Source organism: Corythoichthys intestinalis, chromosome 10, assembly GCF_030265065.1.
Source record: "Corythoichthys intestinalis isolate RoL2023-P3 chromosome 10, ASM3026506v1, whole genome shotgun sequence".
NCBI classification, from domain to species: Eukaryota; Metazoa; Chordata; class Actinopteri; order Syngnathiformes; family Syngnathidae; genus Corythoichthys; species Corythoichthys intestinalis.
The window spans coordinates 24,865,893-24,880,450 of NC_080404.1; the positions used below are offsets into that span (position 1 = coordinate 24,865,893).

Here is a 14,558-nt window from a genome sequence, read left to right on the forward strand (position 1 = left end):
TTTATACATGCTCTAGTCAAAACAGGTTATATACACCAGACCAAACAGTGAAGAACAGTGAAAAAATATATACCGTCTAACACAAAAAATGTTTAGAGGCCATCTCTTTATGAGTATAGGTATTGCGGCCCATCACCTGATGAAAACTGTACACACAATCAAGCTTCTTGAACACACATTTATATACACAAATTGAGAAGACTGATTGTGGGGGAAAAATATATATATGTAACATTGGAAAAAAAAGTATTTTCAAAAATATTTACAATAAACAAGTTAAATTTTTTTCAGGCATGCCACTCCGAAAAGCAGTTTCGTCCTGGAATTAGACACAGGGCTACATCACACAGCCCACACTTCCATGGGGTTTTCGGTCCTCTTTCCTCCCTTCCATTTTCATTTCACTTTACTTTCATTGTCACTATAAATGTACATGAAAAAAAAGTCAGTATTTATGAAAATAATAAAGTATAAAATAAAAATATATACAGCAATAAATAATAATGGAAATCTATATGTATGACAATAGAAAGAATACCATAGCTGAATATGTGCTACATCCCTAATCTTCATATAGAAAGAAGAACACCACAAATTATAAATTCCTGCCTGGGATACACACAGTGCACGTACGACTTTGATCTGATATGCACATTTTATTATTATACACACAAACACACACTTATATTGCATCAAAATTAACTTTGTGTTGCAATATCAAAAGAAACTTTCAAAAGAAACTTTTTCAGCATAAAAAAAAAAAAAGTGAGTTGGCTTACCTCTGCTCGTCGATGGCGTCACCCACGTTTTCAAATCCGTCACTATCTTCACTCGAGGACTCTTCCGAAGAAGACGATGATGACGAATTTGGACCATCCTCTTCCTCAAGTTGATCAAAAAACACAATTGCTTGCGCAAAATTTGGTTTTCCGTTCATTCTCAAAGTCACACAAAGTCGCTCGCTTGATCCAAACGGCCTCGCTCGCCACCTCGCAGCTACAGAACACTCCTCCCTCTCGTTCGGTGGAACCTCACACGGCAGTTATATTTATTTAAAAAATGCATTTTGTGCTTCCTCTGTGACTTCGAAAGGGTTCGTTTGATTTGTGTTTTTTTCATGGAGCTTCCGTTTTGAAAAAGGACAAGAAATGATGGAAATATAGACATAAACAAATGATCCATGCAGAGTTTTAATGTTTTTTTGAGAGGACAATAAAACTATAAAACTTGAATGACAATATCTCACGTTTTAGTTGGTCGATTGACTTCAAATAATGAGAGTAAACCGCAACTTCCGCACTTTAAAACGAGACCAACCAACGGCATGTGGGTGACGTAATTAAAACGTGAGGGCGCTTCAAAGACGACGTGCGCTGAGGACGCGCCGGCGCGTCCTTCGACTCTCAAGGGTTAATAATGACTTTAAATCCTATTTTTTAACCTCCTAACTGTATTCTTATTTTTAAATAAAAAAAAATTTAAACAATTATTTATTCTCTTTTGTATTTGTTTATTTTGCATTATTTATGCATTGTTTTTCATTTAATAACGTCATCCCTGAGATCGAGCAGCTGTCAGACTTTATTGTGTTCCCAGTTTGCCATCTTGATTTTTTTCCCATGTTTCTCCTCTATTGCTCATCAAAGGTTGTTATTCCGTGCCACGGAAATTGCATCGAGTACTTCTACTCTTGTCGTTCGTTATCTACGTCATGTACCTGTGCCTACAACAAATGATCCCTAATTGTAAACGACTGCGTAATGTCAGAGTAAAGTGAACTGGCAGATTCTCTTCACACTTAAACACTGTCACATTTGGATGTCGGAGCATGTCTGAAAGGGGCTACTGAATTGAAATTGAACAGATGCTGTCAGGTGAGTCAATCAGTCACTCTAACAATCCATATTGTCTCACTTATTGTACTCTTTCGCACTCATTTCCATTTGTGTGACTGTCCAAGGGCTCAGCACTGCAAGCTCCTAATTTGCCATTCAAACAGCTCGGTGGGAGTGAGTGACACATGCTAATTTTGTCGCTGGCCGACTGGGAAGAAAGGATCGAGACTGAGCAACTCCCTACCTCACAAATCAGTGACGTTGGTCTGATTTATACTCACGCCGCAGGATTGTCAGGTGCTCGGTTTACACAAGTGGAATTTCGTAAGGGAAAATTTGGAAGCCTTTACCTCTGATGTATCTTTTCCATATTTGGAAGACACCTGATTCTGATCTGAAACATGTCACGTGTATTTATTTATAGATTTATTTATATTTATTAAGTTTTAATTTATGCTTCTGTGTTTCAAATCCCAAATTTTAAGTATCGAGACAAAATGCTCGCAAGTGTGTAACATGAGGCATGTCGCAGAACTCCAACCTTAATCAGGTGAAGGCATCTGTCTGTTTCTTGGTTCAGAAACATTTTACATCAGCAGTGGTTCGCAAACATACAGTATTACAGCACGTACCAGCTCTTTCTGAGTATCACGATCAGGTCCAACATGAACTCTCTAGCAGCCATTGGCGATACATTTTTAAGCAGGATAGGCTGGCACTGACCGAGCGATATACATAGGATGTTTAGTGCTTTTAATGACAATGAAACATTTACTATTTTTCTCAAATTTGAAATTAAAGAATACGTTTTTGTAATTAAAATGTATATATTTGTTCAAATGAATGAAAAATAGACCAGTCACAGTTTCCTTTTTTTTATTATTTAAAAAGAAACATGTTTGTAAAAGTAGAAATTGAATAAACTAATAAAGAATTTTCAGTTTTATTTTTTAATGAATTAAGTAAAAATTATAAAAAGTAATGTTCCAATTTTCAGTATTTTTTTATATCAAATATATTTTTTAAATAAATGAAAATAAATATTTTGTCTTTTTTTTAAATGTGAAATTAAATAACATTTTATTCTGATTAAAATTTACTATGCATTTTTCAGATAAATACAATATAGAGCGGTCACATTTTCCGTTTTTTTTTTTTTTTTTTTTTAAATACATGGTTATAAAAGTAGAAATTAAATAAATTAACTAATGGAGAATATTTACTATGCTGCTTTCCTCCCTGTTTTTTTATTACACCGTATTTTTCGGACTATAAGCCACAGTTTTTTTTTCATAGTTTGGCATGGGGTGCAACATACGCTGGAGCGACTTATGTGTGAAATTATTAACACATTATTACATTATTTCACATGTTATTTTGGTGTTTTGGAGTGACACTGATGGTTTGGTAAACCTATTAGCATGTTCTTCATGCTATAGTTATCTGAATACCTCTTAATAGCTTTGTTATGTTAACATACCGGCCACGTTCGCATTTCGTTATTCATGCATCGTGTAACATTATTAACATACTGTACACTTATTCAGCATGTTGTTCTCTATTGTATTTTTATTATAAATTGCCTTTTAAGATGACATAGCTGTTCTATGTGTTGGATTTTATCAAGTTAATTTCCCACAAAAATGCGACTTATACTCCGGTGCGACTTATATGTTTTTTTACTCAGGTTTGATTTATAGTCCGAAAAATACGGTAATTTCTAAATAAATGAATTAAGTAAAAATGACAAAAGACAACATTACAAATTTAAATATTTTTATATCAAATATATATGTTAAAATAAATGAAGATAAATAAATATTTACAGTGTTGCTCTTATTTTTTTTTTTAAATATTAAGAAATACAAATTTCAGATAAACCAGACAATAAGTACATTTTTGTCCTTTTTTTCTTAAATTTTAAATTATGAACATGAAACATGTCTTCACTGGCAGTCCTCCCAGTTGAAAGAAATTGGACCTCTATGATTGTCAATGGTAGAACCTGAGTCAAGAAAGACACTTATTTGTTTACAAGAATGTTGCAATAATTTAGTGTCACTGTATATTTAAAGAAATGTTGCACTCAAATATTCCCCTAGTCTGCGAGGAGGAAAAAAAACTGACATATTGTCCTTGACGGTGCAGAAAATTGTTTATTTTCTCATTTAGGAATGGCTTGTTTTTCCCTTTAAAAGCTGAATCGTACAATGTCATATGCCCCTTTCCCACTGAAACTAGTGGGTCAACGCGCGTTTTTGCAAAGCTGATGAAACCCACTAGCAATTGGCATTTGGCACCTTTCCCATTGACAAAAAAAAAGCCATGTCTTTTTTTTTTTTTTTCACCCGTCTAACCCCTCACCCCTCGTCAGCCGTGTGTAAGGTTACGTGACGTCACCACGCTAAGATGAACGTCGACAAGTGCGACCGAATTCATTCAGTTCAAGGAAGTAAACAATGCAGAGCAACATGGAAGCCTCCTTTCTGTTTGTGTTCTCTGTTTTCATGCTTTTTACTGCCCTCAAAATGCAGCAAAGGACCAACACTCTGCTTGTGCTGAGGCAACGTAGGCGACATGAATTCTTCTTCTTCTTCTACTAGCTTTGTTGTTAGCATCGACGTAACTACGGTTGTGGGGCGTGTTAAATGGGAGGCGACTGGCACATTATGACGTAGATTAGGATGTTGACTGTTGACCCGGGGTTTTGCTTTCAAACTGCATGACGATCAGAGCCGAGGTGATTTTAACGCGGGTCGCTGGGCGGGTTGATTGACACGGGTCAAGGCGGGTCGCTGCACCTTTCCCACTGCCACGAAAAGCCGGTTAGTGGGTTGACATGGGTTTTTTGGCCAGTGGGAAAGGGGTAATAGACTGATTTCCTGACTCTATGTATCAATAGTTGCCATATAGTGCCACTGTGAGATAATCGTCATATCTAGGGCAGCAGCTATCAATTATTATAGTAGTCGATTAATCCATCAACTAGTTATCTTGAATAATTGAGTAATCGGATTAGGAACATTTGATGAGAAGAGAATAATGCTAAAGGCTTGATCAAACTGAACTTTCAAAAGAGCATTAAATGTCAACATAAAAAAAATCCAGAGTGTTTCTTCAATCTATCAAGGATTGCCTCTTTCATTTAAAAATGAATTAAAATACCAGAGTTTAGCCTCAAACATTATTTAAAAATAATAATAATAAATGAGGATCTAAATACAATAAAATAACAATTGGTTAACTTGCATAGCAAAAGTCTGCTAGCTTAAATGCTATAAAATGCTATTTTTTTCACAATACGCTTAACAAATCATTTAAATACATATTCCCACCCAAAAAAAAAAAAAAAAAAAAACAGCTAAATATACCTTTAAACTAAATTACAAATCCAAAAAAATATGTAGAAGCTTATTTTGGTCTTAACATGGAGCAGCTGAATTCAGCCATGTTACAGTAAATGAGTTATGTCATATTCACTGTTACAACTATAGGGCAGTGTATCCACCAAAATCAATAAAAGTAGATGCAAACACTTCCGAACAAACTATTACAACGCCACTTTCATTATACGAATACTTGAAGCAGCAACATTTAATTCTAAGATTTTTTTCTAATCGAATTACTTGAATTAATCATTGCAGCATTATTCGTATCGCAAATCGTATCGTACTAGGAGGCACCTCAAGGTTCCTATCCCAATTTTAGAGCACCTGTTTTGGAATGTTGTTTGCCTGGCAGTCATCATTCTGTCAAACAGAAGCGAAACTGTGAATGTTTTGTTGGGCAACTGACTTTTGACAGTGGCGGTCCTGGTGCAGTTGTAGAGAATAGCCAGCTCTCCGAACACCTTCCCGGGTCCCATAGTACACAGCTTCAGGCTCTCTTTGGTCACCTCCACCTTCCCGTCTGGAAAAACATCAGAAAAGCAGTCGTCAAGCAGCGGCTATTTTGAATTGCACATTTCAGCTCAGGTACGCCGGCGGCGTCAACGTGGGACTGACGGAACCAACTGAGTGTGTGCGCGCGCATTCGCCGCGTGAGGGCTTGTACTTCATTTTTGGAGGCATCCAGCCAGAAGCATCTTGGCTCAGTGAGCTAGAAAAAGAAGATTATTTTGTGGTGTGGGCTGCCGCTAAGCTACTACCGAGTGGAAAAACTGGCAGCAACACCGACGCGACACACACCGACCATACTGTTGCGTACTGCTTGACTGACACTGTCACGGTGGGAAACATTTAGTGCTAAAGTGTAGTTGTTGCAGTAGAGTAGAACTGGATGGTCCTGATAACTGTTTGGGATGTCACCACAGTAATGCAAAGAAAATGTTTTTCTTCCTTTTTGTGATCTGAAATGTTTGCTTGGAAGAAGGACTGGGGGGGGGACCTTAGGATGACATCATTTTTTGTTTTAGTTCTGAGTGGGGGTGCGGCGGTATATATACAGTATATATAGTTGTCTCTGGTCTCTCCTTTCAAGCTCGGGTCCTCTACCAGAGGCCTGGGAGCTTGAGGGTTCTTCGCAGGATCTTAGCTGTCCCTAGGATTGCGCACTTCTGAACTGAGACGTCGGACGTTGTTCCTGTTATATGTTGGAGCCATGCACCCAGCTTGGGGGTTACTGCCCCTAGTGTCCCGATCACTACTGGCACCACTGTTGCCTTCACTCCCGACATTTTCTTCAACTCTTCCTTCAACCCTTGATATTTCTCCAGCTTTTCGTGTTCTTTTTTCCTGATGTTGTTATCGCTCAGGATTGCTACACAGGGGCGGCGCTGCCAGGGATTTTGGGCCCCATGAAAAGATATCACTTCGGGTCCCACCAGTGCCGGGCCACACACACACATTTAGAGTTGCAACTACGTAATTTCCTGCATTCTGGTGAATCTTTACACACTAATTTGAGCATTTTCTGCATTAATTTAAGATTAAAATATATTTATGTAAACATACAGCATATAGAGCAATAACGAATAGACTGATATCATCTATAAGAAATGTACTGAAGGCCATCTTTTACAATCTAAATGTATTTTTATTAGAAATATTCTCAAAGCAAATACCATAATGAATGACTTAGAATAAATGTTTTGTTTTAACTTAACTATACTACAGTATACATTACAGTATACAGTATACAACTGTTTTAGTATGAAGAGCTTGCTCAGGGTTTGCCTGCTGTACGGATTAAATGTATGCTAAAAGTGGAGCAAACACTAGCTAGCAAACAATTACAGTATTTCATTATGGAGTAGGCTTAGCCCCATCTGGAAACTGGCGATCTCCACTATAGGCTACAGCTCCAAAGTGAGGTCCCTTGTTAACTAACTAAATTCAATTGATGACAAACTAAATTCAATAAATTCTTGACAAACTGGATTCAAGCCGATTTTAAAAAAGAAAATTTCCACACCAACTTTCAACATCTGTAGGATACCAAAAAATGCCGTCATTATTTGGAATTCATGTTTTTGAATAGGTGAATATCGCTCTTTGAGGCCGCGAAAATCCCGTATTTCTTATGGAGTGAGCTGGGACCTTGCTTCGGAGCCTTGTAATAGACATCGTGAGGTTCCGGATGGGGCTGGAATGGGCTAAGATTTTCAGCACTACACTGACACAAGACACCAACACCTTCCTTTATGAAGTGCTTTGTCACATTCTGTTGGCATTCTCTACCCCTCTCTTGTTTTGCTTTCTTTTCTTTCCTCTTTTGATAACCCGATTTTTGTTTTGAAAACATTTCTGCAGTAGCGCGCACTCCGAGTCATTGACTGGTGTAAATGCGCACCGCTGCTTCCGGTCTGATCGAAAGAAGAGTGGACCAAACCATTTAATCAAAATACAGGGGTTGGGGGGGTAGCTGGCAATACATATGCTCTCTGGGTGTTTACTTTTTGCCAAAAACAAACCAAGAGAGAGGAACCCTTTGTTTTATTCTTATAAAACCTTTGTTTTATTCCTATTAAAATTATAATGATTAATATTTAAATTTGCAAACGATTACCTAATGTTCTAATTTTCTTTGTGGGCCCCATCAGGGCATGGGCCCTTAGAATCAATATCACTTTTCACCCCTATACACCGCCCCTGTTGCTAAATCTATCACTTCTGCTGTCTTCTGGTGTTCATCCACCACCACTATGTCAGGCTGGTTGGCTTATATCAATACTTGGTTTTATATTGAACCGTTCGATACGGCCTCTTCGATTCAACATGCAAAAACATTAGATCCAAACTAAAAGCTCCCAAAATGTATTTTCGGAAGTTATTTTTGTCGTCTCTCTCACTAAAATGTCCAGCGCAGCTTTGCCTTGAAAAAACAAACTTTGCCACTAGCAGCCCCGCTCCTCCACTCCTCCCCCACACTCCCTGAAAGGTGGAAGGTGTGGCGCACGAGGATCATTGCTCGTGAAGAAAGACAGAAACTTCACCTTTCAATGTTGTACAGATCCGTTGTTTGGCAGCATTTTGGATGAGCTGATATTCTATCCCCACTCGTACATATTTGACAAAGACTGTCTTTACTGATACGTATAACAAAGTCCGGCAATATATTGCTGCCGACTTGGCTGCTACGAACAACCTCGCTTTGACAATAGACAGCTGGACATCCCGGGACGACACTGAGAGCTATCTCACGGTTAAATTACAACAATGAGTGGCAAATTGAGAGCGCTGTACTTCAAACTCGTCCTGCTTATGAAAGTCGATTGTCAAATGCTGGTGTTGTACAGTAATGAGCAAACATGACTTCTGTGGCGTTTGTTAGCTTTTAAAATGCCCGACAACACTCGTGCGCACACACTAGATATCATCAAATAACAACCTAGATATGTTACGTTAGACCCCCCGCCCCTCCCCAAGTCCCACGCCATTGGCTGAGTGATCATGGAACGCTTAGTACATATACTACATCAATGAATTAAAAACCGCCATGACTGAATGGAAGTTAAGCAGGCCAAATCAATCCATACCAGTGACTATAGATAATGCAGTACGTAACACAGATGGACTCGGACCACTAATAGGATGTTTTGCTCATGTGGTAAACATACCTGCTAAGAGAGCAGTAGCAGTCAACAGTGTGCCCCACCTCACTTTACAAACAGTAAAGATTGTTCTCAGCACTTTTATACAAAATTTCTTCAGATCAGTAAGAATAAGCACATAAATATTATGCACTATAATGCATGTTTATATGATGGCATTGCTATTTTTGCTTGTTAGCAAAATAAAAAAACAAACAAACAAAAAAAACACTTGTATTTTTTTGTTTCAGAGCATTAAATGTATTGAATCGAACCGAAAATCGTGTCCCTCGTATCGAAAATCATACCGAACCGTGACTTAACTGTATCGTTGCATCCCTAATATATATGTATCGTTCAAAAGTTTAGAACCATAGTGTGTCATATGGGATTTTTCATTATGTACACTACGGTTCAAAAGTTTGGGGTTGCTTAGACCCCAACTTTTGAACGGTATTGTATATATATATATATATATATATATATATATATATATATATATATATATATATATATATATATATATATATATATTTATTATTTGCGGTAGGCATGAGAAAATCACTTCTCAAAATGTCAAAGAGGCAGGCCCCACTGAGTAATTATTTCCGTGTTCCCCAGCCCCCGTCAAAAGACAGACAGACGACAGAGACGTCACCAGAGCTACCGGAAAAAAGGACTTTCGCTGAAAAGTGGCTGCAGGAGGTACAGTGCCTTGCAAAAGTATTCGGCCCCCTTGAACCTTGCAACCTTTCGCCACATTTCAGGCTTCAAACATAAAGATATAAAATTTTAAATTTTTGTCAAGAATCAACAACAAGTGGGACACAATCGTGAAGTGGAACAAAATTTATTGGATAATTTAAACTTTTTTAACAAATAAAAAACTGAAAAGTGGGGCGTGCAATATTATTCGGCCCCCTTGCGTTAATACTTTGTAGCGCCACCTTTTGCTCCAATTACAGCTGCAAGTTGCTTAGGGTATGTTTCTATCAGTTTTGCACATCGAGAGACTGACATTCTTGCCCATTCTTCCTTGCAAAACAGCTCCAGCTCAGTGAGGTTGGATGGAGAGTGTTTGTGAACAGCAGTCTTCAGCTCTTTCCACAGATTCTCGATTGGATTCAGGTCTGGACTTTGACTTGGCCATTCTAACACCTGGATACGTTTATTTTTGAACCATTCCATTGTAGATTTGGCTTTATGTTTTGGATCATTGTCCTATTGGAAGATAAATCTCCGTCCCAGTCTCAGGTCTTGTGCAGATACCAACAGGTTTTCTTCCAGAATGTTCCTGTATTTGGCTGCATCCATCTTCCCGTCAATTTTAACCATCTTCCCTGTCCCTGCTGAAGAAAAGCAGGCCCAAACCATGATGCTGCCACCACCATGTTTGACTGTGGAGATGGTGTGTTCAGGGTGATGAGCTGTGTTGCTTTTACGCCAAACATATCGTTTTGCATTGTGGCCAAAAAGTTCAATTTTGGTTTCATCTGACCAGAGCACCTTCTTCCACATGTTTGGTGTATCTCCCAGGTGGCTTGTGGCAAACGAGACTTTTTATGGATATCTTTGAGAAATGGCTTTCTTCTTGCCACTCTTCCATAGAGGCCAGATTTGTGCAGTGTACGACTGATTGTTGACCTATGGACAGACTCTCCCACCTCAGCTGTAGATCTCTGCAGTTCATCCAGAGTGATCATGGACCTCTTGGCTGCATCTCTGATCAGTTTTCTCCTTGTTTGAGAAGAAAGTTTGGAAGGACGGCCGGGTCTTGGTAGATTTGCAGTGGTCTGATGCTCCTTCCATTTCAATATGATGGCTTGCACAGTGCTCCTTGAGATGTTTAATGCTTGGGAAATCTTTTTGTATCCAAATCCGGCTTTAAACTTCTCCACAAGAGTATCTCGGACCTGCCTGGTGTGTTCCTTGGTTTTCATAATGCTCTCTGCACTTTAAACAGAACCCTGAGACTATCACAGAGCAGGTGCATTTATACAGAGACTTGATTACACACAAGTGGATTCTATTTATCATCATCAGTCATTTAGGACAACATTGGATCATTCAGAGATCCTCACTGAACTTCTGGAGTGAGTTTGCTGCACTGAAAGTAAAGGGGCCGAATAATATCGCACGCCCCACTTTTCAGTTTTTTATTTGTTAAAAAAGTTTAAATTATCCAATAAATGTTGTTCCACTTCACGACTGTGTCCCACTTGTTGTTGATTCTTGACAAAAAAAATTAAATTTCATATCTTTATATTTGAAGCCTGAAATGTGGCGAAAGGTTGCAAGATTCAAGGGGGCCGGATACTTTTGCAAGGCACTGTACCATGGCTAGAAGCAAATGATGCTCGCACGGAAATGTGGTGCAACTTTTCCCGTGAGAATCCCAATGTCGTTAATAAGAGCAGTGTATTTTATGTAGGGTCAAAGAATTTTAGCCATCCAAACTTTGAAAAGCATGAAAAAAACAGAGCATGTGGCAATTAAGCAAACTATCGATGTCGGACAGGACCCCACTCGCCCTATGGACAAGTGGCGGAAAAAAGTTATTGAAGAACAGCGCCATGCACTGACAAACGTTTTTTTGCTCGCTTTTCACAAAGCTAAACATGCATGTTCAATGAGCTCTTATGAGGAGGACATCCTACTTTTACAAAGGCTTGGAGTTAATGTGGGAGTGGCATATGAATGCCCTTTATTTTGAATTAGTGCTTTTATGTTTATTTCTTTACATTTCACTTCAAAATAATGGCAATTTTGTTGTGCCAGTTTAAGTTTAATCAAGCGTTAATTGTTTATATAATTCATTAAAGGTAATTGGCTCTAAGTAAAGCTTGTCATAATTTTATCGCATCAGGCGGGTCGGCTCTCAAGCTCCATTAGGACCAAGTCACATCTCCAGGTCCTCCTCTGAGAACCTGGGCAAAAAAAATATGCGCACCCCTGTATATTATATATATATATATATATATATATATATATATATATATATATATATATATATATATATATATATATATATATATATATATTATTTATTAACATTTCTTAAAATTTGTTTTTTTATTTATGAGAATCATTTCTTTTTCCCCCCTTTTAAAATAAAAATTAAATATTTACAATTAATATTTGTATTGTGTTCAAGACAGCAATGACCCGTTTTCAAGTTTGGATATAAAAAAAAATCAATGGTACCTTTTATATACCAAAACTTGAAAATGGGTTATATTGACTCGAAAAACAAATATACTGCAGACTGTAAAGGTTTTGTATTTGTAAGCTCCGTAAAATCACAGATCAAATTTGATACAGTAACAAACATTTCCAACACAATACAAGGGTTAAAAGGCTCAAAAAAGACAATTTGCACCATTTTTACGTCAGCAAGGTCTCTAAATGAGCTCCGGAAGAATATTTTTTGTGAAGTTAGCTGCTTTTGAACACAGTCTCAATGTTAATTATTTAAACCTATTCTTACATTGATGGCAACAGACATTGAATCGATTTGGATTGGGAGGGACAAAATGATCGAACATCTATCGCTGTGAATGTCAGCAAATGGCACTGAAGGATAATCATTTTTAACGTGCAAAAATGCCTGCAAAACTGCCTCAAACCGATCTTGGTTGAAAGCGATTGTCGTTTTAAGTGAGTCGTTAAACCCAAAAAGACGACATTAACATCCTCGCCTTGACCTTGCCGAACGCATCAGTTCCGCCGAGCGAGCCTGCTAGTAAAACCAAAAGGCTGAAAAGTCACGACTCCCTTCGCAGCAGGCCCGTCTCATGTTTGTTGTATCCCTGCGGACATTTTTTTTTTCCTTTTTTCATGTTAAGACCCATTAAACTAATCTCACTGCTTAAAATCCCACATCTCGGGAAGGATATCAATCATTTTTTCCCCCTTCTGAGACAACCACGACATTCTCACACCATTCATCATTTGACTTGACAGAGCAAACCCTCATGGATGACTCACAAGCCAAAGCTTTGGACTTTTTTGCCCTCTGCTGTATGTTGGTTTCTGGGAAAAGTCAAGCGTGTCGTGATAGCTGATTTGATTGCATTGTTTCAAACCACTGCTTTTGGTTAAGAACATGAAGGAACATGAAGGAGAAGTAGTAGTTGTAGTAGTAGTAGCAGTATTAGTAGCAGTAGCAGTAGCAGTAGCAGTAGTAGTAGTAGTAGTAGTAGTTGTAGGACATATGGTCAATGGCACTGAAACTTTTTTTTTTACATTATCATTTAAAATGAAAAAAAAAAAACTTTTGCCAACAAAACAAGGTCTGGGGACTGAGATGGCCATGGGAGGAGCTTGATTTTGTGTCTGGTGAACCATTTCTGTGTAGATATGGCCATATGTTTAGGGTCATTGTCTTGCTGAAAGACCCAGTGACGACCCATCTTCAGCTTTCGGGCAGAGGGCAACAGATTTTGATTTAAAACTTCCCACTATTTCAAAGCATTCATGATGCCATGCACCCTAACAAGGTTCCCAGGGCCTTTGGAAGCGAAACAGACCCACAGCATCACTGACCCACCCCCCTACTTCACAGTGGGTATGAGGTGCTTTTCAGCATGTGCATCTTTCGTGGCACGCCAGACCCACTTAGAGTGTTTGTTGCCAAAAAGCTCAATCTTGGTCTCACACAAAAATTCACACGGTCTAGTTTTTTTATACTTTTTTTTTTTTTTGGCAACTAGTATCTACGCTGTGAAGAAATATTGTTTTTTTTTTTCTTCTTTTTTTCCCATTTTTTTGTTTTTTAATATGGATACTAAATTACTGCAGCCTCAATTGACTGTAATATAAGTAAGCTTGTTTAGACACTTTTTAACTCATTGTCTGCCATTGACGGTGCAAGACATTCAATCCATTTGAAGTGGGATCAAATGGATTGGATGTCTACCAGTAATAAAGTCATTGGTGGGAGGAAGGGAAGGTGCATTTTGGCCAGAGGAAGAATACATTTTATTCTTTGCATCATTGGTTACCGTTGACAGCACTAGATGTCCAAGCCCCTTCCAATGGATTGGACGTTTACTAGTGGTAACGGGTTTAACATGACTGGGTGCAATTAGACACACTCAAGTAGAAAGATTGTCAATGCCCGGGTTTGGCGATCAGGTACCATAGATTAGGATGTCAACATATCCACACTTACATGTGATTTACATAATACTGGGTTCCCCACCTGACATTGCTGAATTGTGTATGCTTCTCCCCCACCTAATCACGTCTCCTTTTGACTCCCCTCCTCTTTCTCATCGGTTAACAGGCCGCCCACATGGTGTCCACAGTTAAATATAATTAGCTAACGATAGCACCACTATGTTCATAGGTAGCATAGGCGTGTAAAAGTGTATTTTTTGCTGTTGTTTGTTCTTCTCATCTTCCGTCTTCTTCTTTCCTTTCTGTCCCCCATCACATAACCTCTTCCTGCTCACTACATTCTCCTAATAAACAAAACGTAATGAACAACCAGTATGGGAGTATATCAAACTCCCATGGGATACATTAAAAGTGTTCAGACTGGATGCTTAGATGCTTGATTAGACAATTAGATGCAGATCATCATCGTGGGAAGGGCAACAAGCGCTCCTTTATAGTGCGCATAGATGGTTTTCATTTTGGGTAGGACGGCAGCAGTTGGAAACTAAAAGTACAAATTGCACAGCATCTGC

At 38.4% G+C, this 14,558-nt stretch overlaps 1 protein-coding gene across 3 annotated transcripts in view; it reads right to left on the reverse strand.

Annotated features, from left to right (window-relative positions):
- Positions 1-14,558, reverse strand: part of LOC130922520 (cGMP-dependent protein kinase 1) — a 208,608-nt gene that overhangs the window by 102,017 nt on the left and 92,033 nt on the right. For all 3 annotated transcript variants that reach the window (XM_057847305.1, XM_057847304.1, XM_057847306.1), the window contains exon 3: positions 5,631-5,744. In XM_057847305.1, the coding sequence (XP_057703288.1) occupies positions 5,631-5,744 (114 nt within the window). The remainder of the gene's footprint in view (positions 1-5,630; positions 5,745-14,558) is intronic.